Genomic DNA, 25,387 nt, shown 5'->3' with positions numbered 1-25,387 from the left:
ATAAGTAGTGTGATGTGTTAATGATTTCAGGATCTTAGTCATGATTTTCGTAATTTCTGTACACGGTATCGTGATACTTTATTCGTACATACTCTTCGCCCTAACGCGATCAGTTATTTTTTGGTTACTATCGGTTTTTTATTCGGAGTACCGTGACAATATAAAGTGTGACTGATTCGCGGTATCTTGTTCTGTGACTATATCACGAACACGATTTGTGTTGCTCAGCGCAGTTTTCGTTTTCTGTCCAGACATCACACTAAACCTTATCAAATGAATAACGATGTTTAAGGACCTCCTAGTAGTTTTCTTATATCTACAGCTCCTACCTATTACTGGTCGCCAGCAGCTGAACATTTCATGAAATAGTACACGGAACAAAAATGATTCCACGAATAATACTCCAATTTTTGGTAAATAGCTCATATAAAAATTTCATTACCATATTTCATGAAATTGAGAGTGATTAGCAATATCTTTTAAATATCACCAGCGCGCAAAATAGATCGTAAATATTGCACTAGATATCACAAATCAGCTCACGAATACATGAATAATATTTTATGATTTTGTGAACTATTTCACGAGCATGATTGGTAAGTCGTGGCTATTATACTACGTATCATGAACCAGTTCACGAATACAATATTTCATGATTTTGTGACTATTTCACGAGCACGAATATTGGATCGTAAATAATGTATTAGGAATAATGAACCTGTTCACGTAAACATGAATAATATTTCATGATTTTGTAAACCATTTCACGAGCACGGATGTTGGATGTATTAGGAATCATGAACCAGTTCGAGAATATATGAAAAATATTTGATGATTTTGTGAACTATTTTACGTGTACGAATAATAAGTCGTGGCTATTATCCTTTGTGGTTCCTACTTCATAAGTGCATAGTGTTCCAGGACGCTTAGTAGCATGTCAACTCTACGGTACGGGGAAGCGTGTTCACATTACAACCAGAGCGAAATTTATCCTGATGGCATTCTGTGACTGTGACTGTGATCCATTGATATAATTACATTACAATTCAGTCAATAAAAACTAAAATTATGACCTCTTTGATGCATAAAATGTGTACAAAAACCCCATTGCTCGCCCCATCCTTACGCAAACTAAGTAAATAGTAACATTTGATAATCTTTTTATTATATTTACGATATGAATTGTAGTTTCAGTCGCACCCTTATTAGATCTATATTTTGCGAGATGGAACAGTTGATAAAGGTGAAATTTTACGTTAACTTTTCGGAAGGGTTACACGCATAGAACTACATCATACACGTAATGTTGAGTTGATAACGTTCAACAATTTAGCTGAGACAGAAGGATTCGTGATGCGACATGCAACAGAAATTCGAATATGGTAACGATAAAACCAACATTCTCGTGTGTATGACAAACGATAGCACTGAAATTCGCCTACACGACTTGGCATTGCTAGCCAAACTTATATTAAAAGATTCATATCGAAAGACGAAGAATAGGAACCCATTACGAATGATACTTGCGGATTTTCCCCTGGCATTCTCAACAGTGTTCGGGTGGTGAAATTGCGGCTAAACCAATCTATTCCTTCTTACTATACTCTGGAAGGCAAATCATCTCAAGCTATTACCTACATTCAAAGTAATGAGATGGCGTTTGGTCACGGGTTTCTTACAATAATATGTTATTGCGTCTATCACCTACGTTTCGAAGGTCTATACCTTCATCTTCAGGTCAAAAAACACTAACAATATTATCTTTGTCAAGTTGGTTTGAACATTCAAACGGAAAAAGCGACGCACTGATCTACAACAGACGGCTCCCGCACACATCACTAGAGAACTGAGCAATGGTTGTAGAAGATGGGATGGGGTGGTGTGGTGGTGAGGAGGGTTTGATGGGGCTGGGATCTGACGGCGGTAGGGTGGGGTTGTGATATGCGAAAGGGTAACCCCTGTTGAAATACAGAAAGAAATGCTATACCCCTGTTGAAATACAGAAAACTTATTTTAGTCAAAAATAGGTTGCTTATTTTTAAAATTATGGCAAAACTATATTTGCGCCATGTTTCTATTATCACCCTACCCATTTGAAGCCGTTTATTAGAGCAGTGTCTGCCATCTTTATTCAACGCATTGAGTCAAATGGCAGCGCAACAATAGGGGCACTCGATTCGAGTTTTCATTGTGCTCAAACACGAGAATTTTACTGTTTTCAACGCATTTGTGTTATTATATTGGATCTTAACAACGAAGCAAAACAGTTGATGTCAATTTTTACGCATTCCATTGATTGTAAGGCAAGAAACTACCGAATTAGTGAAGCACCTTGCTTAGTATGGTGAAAATAGGCTCATCACCCTATGAAATAGAAAGGAAGTCCAAGGAAGTCAATTATCGTCAGTAGTGGGCGTAGCGTAGTTGGTAAATCGATTGCCTTGTACGTGGGTTCAAGTCCCGACCCCGCACATAGGATTAGAAATTTTTCATAAGACATTTTTCTATTCCGAAGAGGCGAATGACCTTAAGGTTGAAACCTCTATAATAGCAATAAAAAAAATTTCGTCAACAAAAAATTTTGTTCGAGATTGCATCAAATATCGACGTTTCATGCATTTCAAAGACAATTGAATTTAAAATTACAAATTTGATATTAAAATTTTCCCCGTTCCTGTTCCTGCTCATATGGAAGCAAAAGCTGTCGTAGGTGGCCAATGTGCTCAAAGCGACTTGGTTAGTCATTATTAATGTGGACCAAGTAATTTTGCACCCATGTTAATAAGTTATGCATCATTTTGATTTGATATGGTAACAGTTTATATGAAAAATAGCTGCGCGGTCGCACTCTTCTACCCGTAACTCCAGAACCGGAACTCCGATCGATACGTACACACGGTTGACGAATTACAGAGTGACGGCATAACCTTTTTTATATAAGAAAGGTAAAACAGTTAACAACTTGATCAGACTCACGTCACATTGCAATCAGTTAGTTCGATACGGAACCACTGTGCTTCAATTGCAATCAAGTCGTCATCATCTTTTCGGCCCACTCCTGGACAACTGTAAACGGAACAATACGACGACGCTGGTTTTATACCATATTTTCATTATCGTTTAAGTACGTGGTTCCACTGCGCATTGGATAGACCCATACAGTGAACCGGCAGCTGTCATCGCAAATTGATTCCACGATTACATGAAGCAGTACGATTGCCGAATTTGGAGTGTTGCGCGTGGCTTCGCTCTCTGATATGGTGGTGCGAATTCGGTAGCAATAAATGACCAAGGTGTTTCAAGGCGTTTGCTTGCGTACACTTGTTACTCGTTCATTTATTTCCCGTTTACTACACTTATCTAGTTTGCGGTAACAGTTTTGCTGATTACTGCCGAATCTGCGATGCTACTCATAGTTAACTTTGTGGTTAACTAACAATATTTCAAAGTGAAATAGCACCCGCTGAAATGTTGTTCGTAATCCTGGAAACGCACGAAATTTTTCCAAAACTGTTCATTTCCGTAGTCAACTTACAACTTCTTTTTTCGCTTCGTATTAAATTGGTTATTTTTCTTGTGTTCCTCTCCAATCGCGTGCTCACCTCCTGGAGACTCTTTGTGTCCGCAAGCATGACTCATGAAACCTTTACAACGATTACCATATTAATCGCAAGAAAATTATTAATTAATTCCAGCGAGGTTTTCTTGCTTTGTCCATCCTTTAAGGTCAGCTGCCACGAAGCGGCAATCGTACATACAGTTGGTATTCGACAGGGATTATTCGCGCGCTCAGCTAATAAATTGTGGCGCTCTGTGATTCAATGCCATTTGCGTTTGCTTAAGTGCAAAGGTAATGGCATTATTGTTTGCTGCTTAGCAGTGGTAGGCAATGCTTTCGCAACAACCGATGATGATGAGGTACCTAATAAAACGGTATCCTAAGCTGCAAAAGTTTTGCCATTAATAAAACAAGTTTAAATGGATTTCTCGAGCTAAGTCAAACATCAAAATGACAGTGAATAGAAATTTGATTTCAGTATCAAACTTCAAAATTTGGGGGTGGGCGTAGCGTAGTTGGTAAATCGATTGCCTTGTACGCGGCGCACCTGGGTTCGAGTCCCGACCCGCACATAGCATTAGAAATTTTTCATAAGATATTTTTCTAATTATAACCCGAAGAGGCGAATGACCTTAAGGTTAAAACCTCTATAATCGAAATAAAAAAAACCTGAAATTTATTGAAGTTCTTGTGTGGGTGGGACTGGTATATACATTCAGAAGATATTGCAGCTAAAACCACTCATTGTTTGAGCTGAAAAAGTTGTTCACAGCAAATATACCGTAGGTAAATATGCTCGGTCGTGAGAGCTTGAATACGCTTGATACGATAATGCCAAAAATAGTTGTGTGACATTGATTAGAAACGAGTTAGATCATTTAATAGATTTTATAAATTAAACCTGTCCAGTACTTCCAGAGACAGACATCTGTAATTGAAACCTGTTCGCCAGACTTATTATCAAAGTGCAACCCCACTGCCTTCGCCAGTAATCCTTTCAACTGCCCCAATAACTGTTCCAGTCACGATCACTGGCTAGATAGGTACATTGTAAACCAGTCAGCGACTGGCGACGAGGATAAAACATCCGTGCACACAAATAGCATACAAACGACTACTGTTCCAGATCTTTACTTAGCCGTTTATTTCATGCATATTTGATGAGAAAAGTGCAACCGGCTTCTGTTTACAAAGTCAAGGTGCCGATTCTTCTATAGACTGCTGAAACATCGCACTACAGGGGAGACTGAGGAGACTTGATCCCCTTTTTTATTTTTCAGTCCAACTCCGTGGAATGATAAAAAACTATGTATTTTTTGTAGTTTTATATTGTTTCTAGGGATGACTAATAATCATAAAAAAATTACATGGAAATATTATACTGGACATGAGCTATGAGCATTTCTGGAAAAGCATGTAGGGTAATAAGCCTATTTTTGCCCTGTTTCTTCTATCATCCTACCCATCTGAAGCCTTTGGTTAAAGCAGCGTCTGCCATCTTTGCTCAACGCATTGACTCAAATGGTATTGCGATAATGGGGGTACTCGATTAGAGATTTTGCTGCGCTCAAACAGAAGATTTTCACCATTCTCAAGACAATTTTGTTATTATACTGGCTCTTAATAAGAGGCGAATGACCTTAACGTTAAAACCTCTATAATCGAAATAAAAAATGGACCTTAATAACAAATCAAATAATAAAATTATTGTAGTAATAATGTGGTACCCTTCTTAATAGGGCAAAAACGGGTACATTACCCCATTCAATTTTATAAATGGATTGTAGTATTGATTAAATTGTTATGATTAGATATTGTTATTTTTGTTACTACATATTACGCATCTCTCACCTGATTTTTTTTTACGAATTCCCCAAATCTCCATGCAATTATTTGAAAGCTGTCTTTATTATGGTTGAGGAACGTCAAATGTGGGATGAATGGTTGCTACGTATACTGTAGTAAACAATTACAGTTATGTTTCTTTACGATGAAGCGTTCATTTTTAACATTTTTTTATGACAACAATGACTTCAATTGTTCTGGTGTGAATTTGGTTATTTTCAGTGGTGTGTATGAAGTATGGCGAAGGGGATCAAATCTCCACGAATTTGAAGGAAACAAGTGAACCCATAGCATCTATTTCAGCAAACTTTAGTAAAAATATAGTTGAACAAAAGAATCAGCTCAATCATAACGTATTCATATAATTGACATTCTCCTGTAATTCTGTATGCAAAAGTAGAGTATGTAATGGGTGATTTTATTAATTTTATAAAAGTTTGAAAATTTGAAAAATAAATCTTCTTCAGTTCTTCTGAGACTTTTTTTAAATCGGTAAAAATTCGGTTACACAAAAGTCCAATTTCTTTTTTCTGTGTTAATGAAATTTATGTTTAGATAAAACTACGTAACTTTATAGTATATTCGATTAATGTATTCTGATCCGCCTTTGAGTTACAATGATGGGATCAAGTCTCCCCGGGGATCAAGTCTCCTCACTCTCCCCTAAGTGCAACTATGGAAAATAACTAACCGAGGCACAAATCCCCGACTACATACGGGGAACGTGCCATTTAAGCCAATATATTCTGATTCCTGATTCCTGATACTGCGTCCAGTGACGAATTGAACAACAGGTCAATTTTTTTTTCGAAATTATCCTAATATGATGCGGCCGCGTGGCATCCGTCTGGTTTGAAGTATGTCAGTTATGGAAATAACTGTCAAATTCATTCCCAAAGGTGGCCGCGTCACTTATGAGGAGGCAAAGAGCTTTAGACCGATCAGTCTGACCTCCTTCCTTCTCAAATCAGTGGAACGTTTAATCGACCACTACATTCGGGATGATAGCTTGGGCGAGCACCCGCTGCATGCAATGCAACATGCATATCAGCGGGGGAAGTCTACTACCACCCTGTTACACAATGTTGTCTACAACATTGAAAAAGCTTTTTCACAAAAGCAATCCAGTTTAGGAGTTTTTCTCGATATTGAAGGTGCTTTTGACAACGTGTCTTTCGAATCCTTTTTGGAAGCAGCACGAGATCATGGAGTACCTTCATATATCACGAACTGGATACACGCCATGCTTAGCAACCGACATCTGTGCTCATCGTTAAGACAAGTAGAGATGAGGAAACTGAGTGTCTGCGGATGTCCTCAAGGTGGTGTGCTGTCACCACTTCTATGGAACCTTGTCGCCGATAGCTTGTTAAGAAAACTAAATGAGCTTGGGTTTCCGACGTATGGTGTCGCCGATGATTATCATATAATGATCACCGGTATTTGCATTAACACACTTTTTGATTTGATGCAACAAGCCTTATGTGTTGTTGAGCGGTGGTGTCTTCATGTTGGACTATCAGTTAATCCAAATAAAACCTCAATGGTGCTTTTCACGCAACCGGAGCTCGTCCATTGCAGTTTTTTTCTCTGAAATTATTGTCGAAGATCAAATTAAGTACGTTGGGGTAATTCTCGACTCAAAACTTAATTGGACAGCTCACATCGATTCCAGGATCAAGAAAGCTTGCATGGCCTTTGGCCAATGTAGACGGGCTTTCGGCAAATCTTGGGGACTCAAACCCAAGTACATTCAGTGGATCTACACAACAATTGTTAGACCAATACTGGCATACGGGTGCCTTGTTTGGTGGCAGAAGGGAGAAGTCATGACAATCCAATCAAAGTTAAACCATCTTCAGAGGATGGTCTTGATGGCGATGACTGGTGCTTTCTCGACAACACCTACTGCTGCTCTCGAAGCACTCTTGAACATAAAACCACTACATGTGTTTCTGAAACAAGAAGCACTTTCTTGTGCATACCGTCTTAAGGTTACTGGGCTCTGGAACAGTAACCCAATAGATCGTGTAACTAGCCACACAAGACTGTGGCCCCAAATGGTTACTTGGGATGAATATACACTTGCTCCCAGTGACCTTACACTCACATGTAGTTTTCCTTCTAAAACTTTCAATGTGAGAATTCCTCTTCGTGAGGAATGGCTATCTGGCTGGATGGAGTGACAACTTGAAGAATACGTAGTTTGTTATTTAGCGGGAATTTTAACTTTGCTTTTTTTCGAAATTATCCTAATATGATGTGTCCTTTCGTCTTCTTGTGGGTTCCTTTACTCATTAACATCCATATAGTGCCCAAAGATTGAATATCCTTCGTCTTAAAATTAATGTCTAATTTCTACGCTGAGACTGTGCGCCCCAGTGAAACACACAAACTTACCTAGTTCCTGGTCCAGTCATGTCTGGACAGCCGGATGTGGTGCAGAATTCGCTAATTGTTCCGTACACTAGGTTCACGTGCTCGAAAAGCGCCAGAGCTGTTGGTGGAGCAAGAAAAGAAAATATTGAAATTAGAATAGTGACAGACTGTCAGAGTTGAAAGAAATTGATGGACTGTGTACAAAACACGACTACAGTGCACAGTGGTACAGAATGTAAATTTAGCGGGAATTTTAACTTTGCTTTGCTAAAACTAAAATGCCCGTGATCGCAAATCAGTCCCATAAAGATAGGAAATCCTATAGAAAAAAATATGCGATCATGGGCAGTAAATAACTAAGCCTTATAATATGTTTAGGGAAGTTGTTGTACTTCGCAAGGCCCTTCTTTTTGTTTGAACATAAGCTAGGGTGGTTTTAATTTTAGCTAGATCTAAAATTGAACTTTTTAACGGTTCGACATAAAGCTTGACTGTTTATAGAACAACACATTTTGGACAAATATGCATAAGACACGCAAGCTCTTTCTTTCATCCTTTCCATTAGAGGAGAAATCCAAATGTTATTGGGTATTTCTTAAAAGCGTTTTCATTTATATAACTTTTGTAGTTATTATGTTATACTAAAGTAACCTTAAGCCAACTTAAAAATTATTTTAGGGCGCATAATTTATTCTTATACATCAACTACTCAACAATTTTCGTTTCAAAGTTATAAAAACTTTTTTTTGATAGTTGTCCTACTGGATCTGCAGCAGTTCTGCAACAGTTCTGCAGATTCTCGGAAGGGCTCCCCGTCAAAATCACTCACTACAATTGCAGACGAGACGTGTAATGTCACCCCCTAAAACACTTCTAAAGGCCAATTGCAGTGGGCCTTGATTCTGAATGAGATATTCATTGAACGGTACAGATATGTGCGGGCGTTGGGACTTCGCGATCGCGTGTATCTTCGCGAAGGGCTCGAGCTTTTGTATGTTAACATGTTCGATCGCGTGTGCGTTTGTTTGTCGCGTGTGCTATCGTGCTAACTTCGCATGTATAAATTCTATTTTATAACGTGTGTTCTTGGATGATCGCGCGTGGACCGTGAATCTGATACTTAATTTTAATGTACGGTTCAGATGCTAGAAAAAAGAGAGATCTTCCATATCACTCAGTTCCCAGTATGAGTTCCCGATCATGCTGTCTAGTGGATATGAGCTTTATTTTTTGATTGGTCCTAGTGAATGCATGTACCTAAGTTGCTAGTACGTAGGTTAATGATTTCCGAATGTGACCTACTCATGATCGCACGAACACGGATGTTTGTATATTTGCGTTTGAAACTTCATAAGTGCTAAAACGTTCACCTTATTACCAGGATGTTAACAAGTTTGCACGATCGCGGGCGTAACTGCGCGTGGTTGATTGAGAAGGGTTAAAGCGATCGTATGTTAGCGTGTTTGTCGCGTGTGTTTGTGTACATGTGACTTCGCGTGTATAAATTCGATTTTGTAACCGTGTGGCCTTTCATATATTCGCTTGCGTTCTTGAATGGTCACTAGAGTGGGGGACATGGTTATAAGAGAAAAATAAAATTTGGCTCCGAGTAACTTTTTGGGGTCTCATTTAGCTCCCAGAACAACTCTGTAAATTTTTAGCTCGATCGGCGAAACTATATTTTTGCTCCCGCGGTTTAAAGTTTACATGGGATTTCGTACGGGGAAATTGTCTTTTGCAAATAATTCTTCCATGAGTCGTCCGTTACCTCCTAAAAATAAATAGATTCTGATTTTTATAGGAAATTTGTCAAGGAAACAAAGTCCAGAAGCCTGCAAAACGATCTGATGCTTGTGGAAAAAGTTATTAAGCAAAAACCGATTGATGCCATGAAGATTGATAAAATTTCACTTTTCATAGCATCACTGCCTCTGACAGTCTAATTATATACAAATTTTTTTAACTTTCTCTTATTATGGACAAAAGAAGCCTGAATTCATCTCTCAAAACCTTGCGAAGTGGCCAAATAGTGTAGATAAACGATTTCGACACATTAAGAGAGGATTGAAACAAAATTGCGTACAGCAGTGGTGCTAGAAAAAATGAATATTTTATCAATCGTCAGAGCATCAATCGGTTTCTGCTTAATAACTTTTTTTCTCAAGCGTCAGATTGTTTTGTGGCTTTCGAAACATTGTTTCTTTGTAAAATTTCCTTTAAAAGTCACATAACGATTTATTTTTAACACTCCGGAAGTCGCGCAAATGGCACACTGCACGAGCAGCCGCTGGTGCACTAAGACGATTTCGCTAGATTTTCAGAGCAGCGTGCACTCAGTGCACTAGCGCGACTTCCGGAAGGTTAAGAGGTAATGGGCGACTCCTGGAGGAATTATTTTGTAAAAGCTTGTAAACTTTGTAAACTTTAAACTGTGGGCGCAAAAATATAGTTTCACCGATCGAACTAAGAATTTGCACAGTTGTTCTAGGACCCAAATGGTACCTAAAAAGTTGCTCGGAGCTGGAATCTAATTTTTGTCCCACCCTAATGGTTACGCGGACCGTCATTCTGATATTTAGTTTTCGTTGTACGGATCACATTATGACAGGGAGTGAGTAAGTCCTTATTACTAGAGTTCCCGGGCATGTCCAGTGGATATGACAGCTTTTTTAATTGGTTTGATTGAAGGGATAGATTTAGACTTCTGCAAGCGAGGATAAGGACTTCCGAAAGTGACCAATTCATGATCGCGCGAGCGCGGGGGATTGTAGGTTCATGCTTGAGACCGCAATTTAATGTTTATTTGTGCTGAGACGTTCATATTATCGCCGAGATGTCTGCGAGGTGTAGATTGCGTGGATGATCGCGAAGGGCTCAAAAAATTGTATATTAACGTGTTTGTCGCGTGTATGTGAATTGGCGTGTATAAATTCGATTTTTATGTCGCCATGGAACGTGTAGTTTAGTGGATATGAGCGCCATCTTTTTGTTTGGTCCACCTGAAGGCATTGGACCTATTCTGATACGGCCGAGGATAGGGACTTCCGGACGTAACCGATTTACGAACGCGCGAATACGGGCATTTTGAGGTTCACTACTGAGACCGCGTTTGTCAATTTATAAATGCTAAACCTTTCACTTAGTTACCAGGGTGTTATCCCGTTTACGAGATCGTGGATGATCGCGAAGGTCTCGAGCGTTTGTATGTTGACCTTTTGCAGCGGAATTAAGTAAGTATGTTGACCTTTTGCAGCGGAATTGGTAGAACCGAAATTGATTATTTTTGGTACTGTAACCCGGGGTGACATTGATCACTTTTCGAAGTAATCGTTACATATTTTGAGACGCAACACATTTTTTCAAGTTTAATATTTTTAATCCATGTACTGATGTATGGAGAACAAGATTGGATGGTTTTACCTAAAATTATTCGCCTACAGCTATTTTTCAAAAAATGAAATCATTGAATTCCGTTTTCGTATTCCGGGGTGACTTTGATAATCTACATGTTCATCCACATTAAGTTATCGATGTCAATGTTTTTCATTAAAATGTTTGTTTAAACTAATTCTGGAAAGATACTCATTGTTAAATAGATGTTAATTGGTATTATACAAAGTATTTCAATGTACTGTAAAATTCGAGTAACCAAAATTCGTATAATTTGTGTCCAACTAGAATAAAAGATTCTGAAAACCTTTAAAACTACTAAAATTGTTTTATGTCAGTGCTTTATCAATGTACAAAAAGCTTCATCCATTTTAACACGTTGGAATATTGAACAATAAAAAAATGTTGCGAATTTTAGCTTAAAATAATTTGAAATAATTGCCAACTAGTTTCACAAAAATGTATTTAAAATAAACAAACTCTTAAAACTAAATTTGGCACATCCCAATCTAAAGGAAAAAAAAATATGTAATTTATTACTCTTGCTCAAATCTGAGATTTATTTGTTTTATAAAAAATAGACACTTTGCGAAGCTTCGTAAAAATAAAATAAAGTCAAATTTCGGTTTTTTGGAGTTTTTCTACCCAAACACCGAACAATATACTCAAAAAGTATAACAAATCAGTATTTTATAAGTTTAGAGTAAAAATCATTTAAAAAAAATGATTCGGTAGACTATTCTGGTTTAATAAGCGATCTACGAAAAAAGTTTCGAGTGATCAAAGTCACCCCGATGATCAAAGTCACCCCGGTTTGCGGTATACATGAGTAGTGGAAGGCAAAGTACTAGAAGTACAAAAAACAGACTAAAGAAGTAAAAGAAGAGAACACATGTTACATGCATTCACACTACTTGAAATTGCATTCCGTTAGAAGTTTTTCATGCTATGCTGATCGGGAATGGATGATTCACGTGCGTCGGTAAATTTATCCAATACGATCATCCCGAATAAATTGAATCGAATCGAATGCACGAATTGAACACCGGTGAAAAGTGACCAACGAATCCCAAGAAGAATTACCCACTCTTCTATCATATACGCCAGTTCTGCATCCATTCCCTGACCTATCTGTCACTAATACTCAGACAAACACATACACTGAAGGATATACGAATAGCACATATCAACTATACACTAGTACTAAAAACTACAATTATTACAACACAACACAACTAATAGGGTTCAACTATTCTATTTTTTATGCGCCTGTGTTGACGAAACCGAGAGATAAATCGACACACAATGACTTCCACTGCGATTCGTGTCGACCAACACCACCAATAAGCTATGCAACTTTGTTTGCAAACACGACCAACAGCAAAAGGCAATCAACGTCGACCCGTAAGCCCATAAGCCGTCTCAGTCTCCTCAATGCACCACTAACGAGGCGTAATGAAATAACCATCTAAAAGCAGTTATCTGTCAAAACTTCTTTAAAATTGATGCACAAATATGCTTGAAGATATTTGCAATACCGTCAAATCCGTCAACCTAGGGGAGGGGAGCCGATTCTGTTAATGCATTATCCCCTAAACGCAAAAAATATTAAAAACAGTAAACAAACTAAACAAGAAATTATCAATCATTTCACGCGCGCGTCGTTTGTCGTTAACTACTAGAGAGAGAAGCAAGCAATGCTGTTTTTGTTGCTTCCATACACGCAGGAACCCAGTAGATCAATTCTTGGTTCCTTTCACCGAATGCCACACGGCCGCTATGCGATAACAGATATCCCGATTTCGCCGAATGCCACACCTACCCCCTCTAGTATTCTCTAGTATTTATTGTATTGTAAAAAAATGCTACCAAAATAAAATGGCAATGTTTAGTGAAAATGCGATGCTTACCACGACCCAACCGAGAAGAGCCATCTCTGTAGAAAGGGGTAGAACAAAAAAGCAATTAATTTGCTCCTTTAATTGATGTTGCAGTTTCGACTCGGGTGCGTTCGTTGCGCCAGGTTGCTTTGTTTCATTTTATATGTAAGCAAAATGCTTCGTAAGACGAAGTAAGCTTTCTTGTGAATGATGAACGAACGGTTGAAGATGTGATGTTTCCCATGCTTGTGAACAATGAAATTTTTCTGTTCATTCTCGAGTGAGCATGGGAAGAAACTACCGTGCAAGACCCATCTACTGATCAATTAACAGCGATTTCTACTCCCAACGCTCTTTAAAAACACTGTTAAAAGGCATTTCAATTCGATCTTTGTTTTCAACTAGAATATTTAATCAACTATCAAGAAAAAATACGCAAATTTGTAAATGAATTGGCAGACAGTGCAAAATAGCCGAAAAGCCCAACAATTCTAGAGTGCCATTCACCGATCACTACAAGTAATAGATATACATTTGCCGAAAATTCTAGGTTTATAATTTTTTATTGCCAACAAATTAGGTCCAAACATGTGTTGCAGACTTTGTTCATTCGGTTTCGGTATAATTCACTTAGAAATATTGTTCTTACACAGTTTTATTCACAGTTGACAGTTGTGTTAAGAGAAAATGGCGGTAAAATGGCAACGGATTTAATACAGCATTCAAATATAATTATTTGGAAAAATATGAAAAGATGAATAATGAAGGTGTATATTATATTGATGTTCTACGTATTATTTCCATATTTCACTTTATTTATAATTTCTACATTCCGTGCAATATTCGAGTCAAAACAATTTCGCTGTCAAATTGATCGGTAAATGGAGGCCTATCGGTGGATGGGCTCTGTACGGTACTACATTATTCTAAGAGAGCTGTGAGCGCACAAAGTGCAATTGAAGTGTCGGAGTGGAACCGTTTATCATCAACTGCACTTTCCGAACAACCCAAGGGTTTTCAGAAAATCAAGGCTAATCCCAATATGTCTGTGATAAATTCGGCGGAAAAATTAAATACTATCCGCTGTACACCTGGGTTCAAACACCACATAGCCCCTTGAAAAGACCTTCAACATGGTCCGTGCCAAAATTAACAAACAATCAAGACACCATAAAATGGTCTCAATAACCCATAAAAACACCAATATATGGTATTTTATATGGGACCATGATGATGGTGTTTTCGTGGGCTGAACCTATTTCAAACACCCATGTCAAACCCCATGAGTGTATTATGGGCTTTTCGTTTGCTCGGGGTACTGTTGGCGAGTTCGTCTAAAAAATGCTCAAATGTTACCGAGAAAATGAACAATTTCGTCAAGCAACGAAATCCGAGCGACCTTGAATAATTCCCGAAAGCCGATTTTAAACAAGTCCTGGAACTCAAATTCTATGAGACTCTTACTTGCGGCAATTTTCCTTGCAGATTTAGGTTTGCTTTCGCGAAAAAGAATTATGGGTTGACAAGGGATCTGCTGCTGTGGTAAGAAAATCATTATTTTTTGGCGGATAATATAACGATTTTGGATATGTTAAAATAAAGTGATTTCACCCTTAATTAAGTCCCATGATGATTTAGTTACATTTTGACCAGCTCTAGCTAGTTGCCATTGTAGCAAGGACGATGCGACAACACTCCATCATGTTTAGCTTTCAATTTGATATCAGACTCTGCTCGGTGAGTATCATCGTTTGGAAAAAGCTAAAAATGTCGGAATAAGCAATTTAGGGCAAACATTTTCAATTCAAATACTATATTAAAGAAGAGACGCAAATCCATAACATATTTACCTATCAAGCACATATCCTTGCATCCAGTTTGTGCTGACTTTTCTTCATCAGATCATTGTTTTTTGTCGCCTTCGTTTCATAAACATGGTTGAGGTACATTCCATTAAAATATATTTTATAAAATTAATTGTTGATAATTTTTGACCAACCATAAAACATTTCTATGTGGGTCGGCTACTTTGGACAATTCAAAATTGAAAAACTCCAAAAAATAGGATGTCGTGCACGAAGAACTTGTTCAGAAATCAAAAATTCCATTTTGAATTTCAAATGTTTATTCAAAACAAAGAAGCTTCTTCGTAAAAATGTTGAGCCATTTTCACATTTTTCATGAAAAAATTAGAAAGCGCTGGTTATTTTCATATTGTTGTTCCAAACCCGTATAGTAGTTCTAAAAAAAGAACCTAACATAGCGTACCGTTAGAAAGGTAAATTATTCATCTTTCAACAACAATTAAAAATTGAAAATCGGTTGAAAAATGACAACTTATCTAATTTTTTAGTGTTGAAGGTCTCAAAAAATAGTTTTTCAGCTATAAATCAAGATTTTGAGGGTACTCGACTCGCTCTCAAAACTGAATCAGTATGCCCATCCCCGAAACGAGAGGCATGTTTCTTTACCGTTTCACATGCTTACTATATAACGTGTCTTGTGTAACCACATACACGAATGTCAATTTACTAATTGCCTTTAAAATACCATCCCACGTGTTGGCAGATGACAAACAAAATTGTTGACCCCATCAAATCTCCCGCTTTCACCCGTTGCGTTGAATGGGGTAAAATACTAAATTGAATCACCTTTCCATTGCTACGAACCAAAACAAAAAAGTCCACTTTCATCTTCTTCACAGTTCCGGCTGCTGCTGCTGCTGATGTCGAGTTTAATTAGGACCACAGAAAGAAGAAAAAACGTGTGCGAGCACAGCTGGGAACTCTAATGTTATCAAAAAAAAATAAATAAATAAAAGTTCAACTTAGACACGGTGTCGCCAGCACACCACTAGCACTTGGAGACAGATGCACAGATGATTCATCTATTTTACGCTGGTGCACAGTGGGCATAAACTTTAAAAAATATATCAAAAGTTGATATTTAAGATGCATAACATTTTCAGCCCTGATAGGTATAGATAATAATTTCCCCATCAAACTGTGCTATATTCCTCCATAGTGGAGAAAAATTTAAGTTGATAACTATTTTTTCTCCGCAAAGTAGAAAATTGTTTAAAACCACATTTATGCGTTAATGGTACAAACTAATAACAAAATTAGTTACGGAAGTATGCGTTTCAACTTCGTCTCATCAGAATCCGACACTAACTTAGTGACAGGACTGTCCTAGCGCAGAATTGACGCTTGCTGCAAAAACGAAAACAAAAGGTGTGGAGGAATTGGAGCTAGCCTTAACTCGGCGCAATCTTAGTCCTGCCAATAAGTTAGTGTCGGATTTCCGATGAGACGGAAACGAAACGTAAAAACGCATAACTAATTCAATTGTCTTAAGTTGCTCCCAACCAACTATACTACAAGATTACAGAGAGAAAAAAACTCTCTTTTTTAGATGAAACATCGAAAATGGAACACTTTAAGGCTCAAGTTACTTTCTATGAGCATGTGTTAGAATTGAACGCTTGGAAAAATTGTGTATAGCTTTGCCGCCGATTTATCCTATAAAGCATTCATTAAACTCTGAAAGAAGAAAATCAGTTGATTTATTAGATTATCAGGATTCAAATCATGCAAAATAGTTGGTGTTAAAACAATTGACCGGGCGGGATGGTGCACCATTTTACCCGGTCAATTGTTTTTCCACCAACTATTTTGCATGATTGAAATCCTGATAATCTAATAAATCGACTGATTTTCTTCTTTTAAAGTTTATTAAATGCTTCATATGGATAAACCGGTGACAAAGTTGAACGCATTTTTTCCAACGCATACTATCAATCGTTTAATTCGTGTAGACGCTCACCGAAAGTTCTTTGAACCTTAAGACAATTTTTTTTAAATCATTTGATTTTTATATATTTATCTAACACTTAGTATGAGGAAACATGAAATTCGGTGAGAGACACTAAAATAAATTTTTCTGAAGACATCTAAGGACGAAAACGCCATCTGAAGTCAGCAAATACATTTAATAGTCATTTTTCAGCTCGAGCTCACTGTGCGGCAGTTTTTCAGCAATACCACTTCTCTAGCTCCGACAGCTGTTCGGGAGATTGTGGCGAAAAAATGCAAATCACTTTCTGGCAGCACCTACTATCTGCTTCTACCACACACACACATCTACAGCTAAAATAATTTAATTACACAATAAGAAAATGCCCGGGTTGTTCAGGGGAGGGGGACGACACTGTCGTGGTGGATAGAAAATTTCCCGTCATCAAATTCGTGTCGTGTGATGGCGATGGAGCAAACGTTTTTGTTTTGGCTTCTAGCGTTCAGCTTTAATTACTGTGTAGTGTCCCCGCCGATAAATTGGGTGACGAGTGTGTTTCTTCAGCACTGGCTCCCTGTGGGCCCGCGGGGGTTTGTTAAATACAAATTGGTTTTAGCACTCGATAAACAGTGCGGGCAGGCATGGACCGAACAGAAGGTTTGAAGAATTGAAGAAAAATGCGACCATTATGAACATTCCACGGTGAAGGGTCAGTTTTTTAAACGCGTTTTGTTCGTGTGCCCTCAACTAACTGATGCAGTTCTAGGCGTTGTTTAACTTAATTTATATTGGCGTTGTTTTACCGAGGTATTCAGCTGTGCTTTTTTTTCGAGATTTCATTAAAATAAGATCACGATTAGCGTTTGGATACTTTGAGGAATAAAACGTGTAATTTGTACTATGCTCTATTTCACCCCAGAAAAATTGGGTAAGCACCAAAATTTCTCACCAGGACGAAAATTTTTGATAAAACTAGTCTTTGCACTTGAAGAGCACAAATCCTTTCTTATAACTTGGGTGCGTTTCGACTTCGTTTCTTTAGAAACCGACACTAACTTTGTGTCGGAATAGATTAGCGTCGGCTTGACGCAAATTCCTAATGTTTTTAGTTTTAGGGCTTTGCGTCAAGCCGGCGCCATTCAAGTGCAAAGACTGGTTTTACCAAAAAATTTCGTCCTAGTGAAAAATATTGGTGTTTACCCACTTTTTCTCCTTAGGGTGAAATATAGCATAGTGCTTTCGCATAGGCCTGCTAGCCAAGACACGTTTCGGCTTCACTGTGCCTTCAGGGCCGGCGGAATACGTGGGTAGTATGGGTAGTACTACCCACTCGAAAATTACCAAGGGGGGGGGAATTACCCACTCGAAAGTTCGGAAGAAACCGTATGTATGTATCTTGCGTAGAAAATTCTTGCGTTGGAAATCCTCGATGTAAAACAATTGCATATTTTTATTCAGATACAAATTTCTTTGCTTTACAATTTATTTTTTTGTGAATATGGGATAATAATTAGGATTTATTTGAAATTTGGAATTATTTTTTATATTTATGCTCATGGGAACACATTTTGACACATCTACATCTTAAAACAAGGAGTTCAGACGATAAACAAATAATATTAATGCAATTTTATTCAGACTGTGGGATGCAGTTAGAAATATTTTTAAGGGCAATATATACAATTTGTAATGTTTTAACATGAACAATCATTTGATTAAAAAATGGAACAAGGAGAAACAATAACTAGACAATCAGTAGACTTTTTATAAGCAAAGCAAAAGATTGTTGATGCCAACATCAGTAGCAGAGAAAGCGAGGGCGGACAAAAATAATAGGTATATAAAGAAATTAAATTTGTAGCTTTGTAGCAAACGGAAGATCACTATCAGGACATCATGAACCGAATCGTCGACTGGCCTCCTTGGATCTGCTGGGAACTCTTGGGATCACATTTGCAGGTAGCTGTTGTCAACCAAAAGAGAAAATATAAATCAATTTGGAGGAAAGCCAGCACATCTCGGACTAGAACTAGGTCGAAGGGATCCGTTTTTCGGAGATCTGGCGCTACACACATAGAAAAAATCGAGTAAATTTACGTCTCCTGACTATGACATATACGAGCATCAAAAATTACTTAGCTTTACGTTTGATTTTAATTTTACATGTCGTTAAATTTTGCGAGTCACGTAATTTTACTCCACATTTGACGTTTGTTTAAAATGTGGAGGAGTGTAATTTTATGACACTGCGCATGGAAAGTACATCTTTCATGTAAAATTAAACAGAACACGGCTATATTTCGTCATTTTGTCAATTACGGTTTGCTAGATTGTGGCAAGTTTGGAATTACTTCAACGGTAATTCAGATTTTTGGGGTATAGAACACTAGGCGCTGGGGGTTGGCGTAGCGTAGTTGGTAAATCGATTGCCTTGCACGCAGCGCACCTGGGTTCGAGTCCCGACCCCGCACACAGGGTTAGAAATTTTTCATAAGAGATTTTTCTAACCCGAAGAGGCGAATGACCTTAAGGTTAAAACATCTATAATAAAAAAACGAAAAAAAAACACTAGGCGCACGACCCGACAACATGTTTAATGTCGCGATAGCTGTCATCGCAAGCGCAACTAACACTATCCACCACCCCAATACGCCGGAGATGCGCATTCAACGTAAAATGATTGCCACCCGAAGGAAGTCACGACCTTCATCCTTCCTCTTTAACCAAGGTTGGTTGATGTCTTTGGAATTCCTAAACTTCTATTATCCCTCGAAATTTTCCAATTTTCGAGCGTCCTCTGACAAGAAATACTCAAAAAATTCGTTAAAGCTGTGCGATCTTTCACAAATATTGACTTCTAGGCATTTGAAGTGTCCGCATTCTCATTACCATTTTAATCTAACGGCCACTTTTCTCATTACCCGGAATAGAACAATGCGAAAGAAATCAAACTAATACTTGTATCAGGCAATCAGGAACGACTTTAACATAAAGAATCTAGGAACGCCCATATTTTCTCCAGGAAAATAAGGAGTGCTTCCATGCTCCATCGATCGAAGCGCCTACTTGGAACTGTAACGATGTGGAGATGGTCGTATAAAACCATTAGTTTTGTGGGGACAATGCTTAGCGCGAGTAACTTTGCAGTCAGATAAATTTGTGAATTTTAAGAACAAATATTACGTTTATTTACATTATTATATTTTAATCGCGAAACGTCTATCATTTGAATGTGAATCTACGTGGAATGCTGTTGTCGCCGATAAATGATTCTTATTTCCATGTATTCCGATCAAAGGTCGAATAGAGTTCACAGCGTAGCGCCCAGCTGCCAGACGAAATATTGTTTCTCTCGTTAATCCGTTGACGAACCGGTGCCAATAACCACGTTTTTCAGTTTTCATCAAGTTTTCTATTTGTGTTTCTAACGATGCGAGTATTCGAAAAAAATTGGGCGATCCGACGTTCAAAAATTCCTCACAGGACCTTTTCGCATACAATTCTGAGCACTCTCTGACAATAACGGAGTTGGAAACGGTTGTTAGCGCCGGATATTTGTTTCGTCTGACCTTTAATCGCAGTGTAGAGAAACCAGACAGTCAAAACGTTGGACACTTACACCAGAGGAATTTCCTATTTTGATTCAATTGTTTAGGATATAGTGGACGTGTTGCTCTTTCGATCAATGAGCACACTAATGAGGTAGAGTATAACGATAAATCTAACGTGCTTGGTCGCGCTTCGTTTCATTTCCACTGTATTCAAGATGGTCATATAGAAATTGTTGCGGATATCACGCAGTAAGATAGATCGGTAAACAGAATGAAGACAGCCCCATGACATAGCGTGAGAGTTGAAGTCTTCTAGAACCTGCTGAGGTGCGATGTATATGGAAACAATATCAATAAATCTTTGTCTATGATTCGGATTTCACAAACGATATCTTCCACACCGTGCTTTATTTCTACAATGCAATGTTGTTTGCAACGACGGCAGTCCGTGCCCCGCAGTACAAAAAAGCGAACAAATAAACGAGCCCCGTTCAAAAAAAAACAAATTTTGGAAGAACAAATCCGACGAAAGGCTCGAAATGAGGCTGATGGAAAATAAGTTTTCATTTACTTCTCGATTTTTGCTGAACGTAATTGCTTGCACACCAGAATTTTCACTGACTGAAGCACAGGGATCTGGAAGGAGCACTCCCTATTAGAGCTTCCATCCCGGGAATTTATTTCCCGGGAATCCCGGGATTTTTGGATTTCCCGGGATTCCCGATTCCCGGGAAATTGGGTTTTCTCATTCCCGGGATTCGGGAATCCCGGGAAAACAATTTTTAATTTATTCCAAAAGGCTTCGGTTCTGCGAAAGAAATTCTATGGGAAATATCTTTACCGGCAAATATTTGGAGTAAGCAATGAATGCAGATTGTGCTTTTCCAATTGATTCGCAAATCAATGGACAAAATATCCGTAGGCTCGCTGATATGTTTTCGTGATTTTTTTTATGTATATAGTCCAAGCCTTACTCAAAACACTACTAAAAATGTTGATATTTTCATGCAAAAATGGATTAATTTGCCGGCCGTTGTACCAAAGCATTTCCTTACAGTAGCGTTAGTGATGAGATATCTCTGCAACCGTTGAGCTGATTAATCAGATTTTTTTTACAGTGCTTCTAATAGTTTATTTTAATAATTATATCTTGAATGAAAGGGCTTGCAATCAAATTAGTAATTGAAATAGCGGTAATTTCTTAAAAAATCAAAGAGGTTTTGTTTCAAAACTTGGGATGGTTTGTAGTGATATCATGCTTAACGCAAACACTATTTAAAATAAGAAATGTTTCTAGAACGTCTGCAGAAATATTTTATCGGTTCATCGAATGCATATTTCGTCTAATTTGTTATACCGTAACTGTAATATCTATAAATTTTTGGATGCATGAAAAGAAATACATAACGCTGTAGCTGTCCAATATCATGCGCATCCAAACTCTTACTCGCCCGTAACAGGAAATCGATGGTAGATTTTGATTCACACTTAATTCGGAATGCTGCTGGTCCTACTGCGACGGAAATGGATTCCATATATCACATTTTCTCATTTGATCAGAAATAACTGCACAATACACTGAAGCAGCTCAATCTTTTTATTCAAGATTACCAAAGAAGGTGCTTTGCATTAAATTGATCACATTCCATCGTATCAGAACAATGAATTCCAATTTTGGTCAGTAACTCCAGCAGCTGCGCTTAATATATCGTCCAATTGTAATCGTAATTACCAAAATTTAGGTTACACATATAGCCAAGAAAAATCATCAAAAGAAGTTGATGTTGCGTAAACTTATTGACGAGATATCAAATGCTTGAATGATTTGTAGGACACCAAATCGCCGTTTTCTGACAACTGCTTCTAGGACAGATATACATGCAATCAAATTGGTTTGAAAACTTTTCAATTTATTCTTTTTTTTCAAGAAAATCATTCACCTTTTCATTTTTCTTCTGAATTCCCGGGATCCCGGGATTTCCCGGGAAATTTATTATTTATTTCCCGAATCCCGGGAAGCTGAAAACCGTCGGAAAATGGAAGCTCTACTCCCTATTTCGTAATTAAGGCCCTTCTCGGAGACTACACCATCAATCTCCACTTCCCGGGCGGGTACGTAGAGAAAATACTTTTTCGTACACGGTCGAGTGTTGTTTAGTTAGATCACGCGATATATCGATGATGTTAAATGGCTTGTCTTTGGTCCGGAAGTAAACCATCCAGGGGCCGGTTATATTAGATATAATTAGCATCGAAAATGAGACTTATCGGTATTATTTTTGACATCGGAAAAATATTCAAAACGACCTCCACTACCTTCCCATTAGCCAACACTATTATACGGGCTTCAGTACCCACGAAAGGAAGGTTTTATAGCAGGGAAGGTTTTATAGCTGTGGAACATTTGTAGTATCTTTATTCAACAAACACATTTTCGCTGAGCCGTCAGACATACAGCCCTCTGAACAAAGGGTGTTTCCAAATAGCCACCAGATATTATCAGGGAATTTTAATTTTCTCTTACACACGCCATAGCTGAACTTTCGTCAGTACGGGGAGAAATCACTCCGAATCTTACTACCCACTCGGGAAAAAGGTGTTCCGCCGGCCCTGTGTGTCTTATCGGCATAAACAGAACTTCTGCTCGGACGGGACATCACGTTTGACCAGTCGTTCGATTGAAACACAAAGTGTGTTTTTAGTTTTAGCGATTTGCGTCAAGCCGGCGCTGATCTATTCCGACACAAAGTTAGTGTCGGTTTCTGAAGAGACGAAGTCAAAACGCACCCAAGTGTAATTTGTTTTGAAGTTCTTTGACAATTATAGAACATTCAAAGGTTTATCTACATTCAGTTCACGGTGGTTTATTAATGAAGCTTAATTTTTAGAATTTCGACACACGACCCGTTTCAGTATTCGCTGATATTGTTGAAATGCAGTTGCTACAAGAAACATTATTTATGGTTCAGAACGAGTGACAAGTGACAACGGGACCTCAAAAAAATGCAAACAAAATGAATGCCACTGTAACAACATCTAACACACTTTCGGGGGCAATACTTTGCTAAGTTTCTATTATGGTATTCCGGGCTTGTCAATGCTCACACATGTGATCAATCGTACTTCATTTTTTGCATGAGCATTCTGTCACGAGGAAATGCTGTCAAGCTCGACAACAGCTGACAAACAAAATTCGCGAAAATTAAACGAAGTCCGAATCCCAATCGGCACAGTTTAAGGTGACGATCCTATAATGGATCGAGAATTTTACCGGTAAACATTATTTCATTCAATTGAGTGAATTTGATTGGGTAAACAATTTTATCACAACAATATTATCATTCATTTTCGATTGAAATAAATTTCGGTACCAGTACCTTAGCAAAATATATGAGAACGGCAAAAACATTAACGAAACCGTCACGTGCTTCCCTACAGACATGACCTGTTTAGTGCCAAATTATACACCGTTTGCACTGTCAGCGAAACGGTACATCAGTCAACAAAACGTTGGATGGTTTCGAAGGTAGTGGAACACGAAAAAAAAATGAATGTTGGCAAAAATACCATTTTGGGTCAAGTTGTTCTTATTATTATAGTAAGTAAAGTCATAAAATAGCCCGCGCCGCCAATGGATACGTGCTCCAGGTGTGGGTGTTGTGAGCACTTATTTTATGGGTTTATGGATTTAGTCTGATTGAATTGCAAACAACCGAACCTGTTACTTTTAATGGTTAGTTTGGGACTGGATGTTTTGAAAATAGTTGTGAAATGGTTGATTATCTACAGTTGCGCTCGTCTATAATAATTTACGTTGGCGGTTTGCGTCGTCTTTTTCAATTTCCGGGTGCTGTAGTTAACCTCAATCTTTGAAGTTTAACAACGGTAAGTCTTGCCTAGAGCAAACATATAAATGTTTGCTTCTGTTCTTTTTCCCGCAATTTCGTTGCGGGTGATACTTTAAACTGGATTACCTTACATTGGAAGATTGTGCTTCGGAAACGATGTGGCGTTGTTTGGCTGTGCCGCTGACGGCAGTTAACTAACTAGCGTTGTAGTCCACTAAGAGGTTGATAACAGACTATATGGGGACCCGGGGTTATTAAGACAGTGGGGGTAATTCGGACCCCCTCGATTTCTCAGAAAAAAAGCAAAACTTTCTGACTGTCGTACATATTCGTGGAACCGCTATTCTAGAACATTAATTTAATCCTTTTTTTGTCGAAAGGAGATACAACGTGTTTCAAGTTTTTGCCATCCCCAAAACAAAAATCATTATAATGGTAAAACCATGATTAAAGAAACAAATAAAAGTAAAAAATTAAAGGTAAGCATTTTGGAAAGCTTGACGCTCCTGTTTAATGGAATGATTTTTGTTTGGGTAAAACCACAGATATTTACAAGACGCTCACCACTTTTGTGCGAAATGAGCGTACGGGGCTATTTGGACCCCCATCAACCACCGTTCAGCAGCATGCGGCTGCGCACACCATTGCATACGGCATAGCAAAGAAAATACATGATGCGTCAATCGACAGCTGTGACTTACCAGATTAAGTTTTTGTATAGCAATTTATTCCTTTTGTTTCTTAAGGAGTTTCTCTAATAAATATTTCATAGGTAAACATAATTCCATTGTAAAAACAACGAAAGAAGAATGACGGTCTGAATTGCCCCGAAGGGAGATCCGAATTACCGCTACATTTTAAAAGCATGGAAAAACGTAGTGTTTTGCAAATGTAGCTGAGGTTTCAAACTAACAATTAAGACCTTTGATCGGTAAATTTTTTCACACCTATCCACCTAAAAGGGATATTTACTTAGGTAGGGCCGAATAGCCCCGGGTTCCCCTAATCTTTCTTCAGACAACAACAGACTAGAGGCTACGTGGGATCCGGCGCGCTTAAGTATCTCTGCCAAAAATTTATCAAAACGAGCTCTCATGTCGTTACAGGTCCCTGACAAAAGGAGTCTCTAAGTCAAAGTGT

At 38.1% G+C, this 25,387-nt stretch overlaps 1 protein-coding gene across 7 annotated transcripts in view; it reads right to left on the bottom strand.

Annotated features, from left to right (window-relative positions):
- LOC131688844 (MOB kinase activator-like 2) overlaps window positions 1-25,387 on the bottom strand; it is a 498,911-nt gene that overhangs the window by 16,299 nt on the left and 457,225 nt on the right. For all 7 annotated transcript variants that reach the window (XM_058973406.1, XM_058973408.1, XM_058973411.1 and 4 more), the window contains one exon: window positions 7,805-7,901. In XM_058973406.1, coding sequence (XP_058829389.1) covers window positions 7,805-7,901 — 97 coding nt within the window. The remainder of the gene's footprint in view (window positions 1-7,804; window positions 7,902-25,387) is intronic.

Source organism: Topomyia yanbarensis, chromosome 3 (genome assembly GCF_030247195.1).
Source record: "Topomyia yanbarensis strain Yona2022 chromosome 3, ASM3024719v1, whole genome shotgun sequence".
NCBI lineage: Eukaryota > Metazoa > Arthropoda > Insecta > Diptera > Culicidae > Topomyia > Topomyia yanbarensis.
This window is presented reverse-complemented; position numbering and strand designations above follow the sequence as displayed.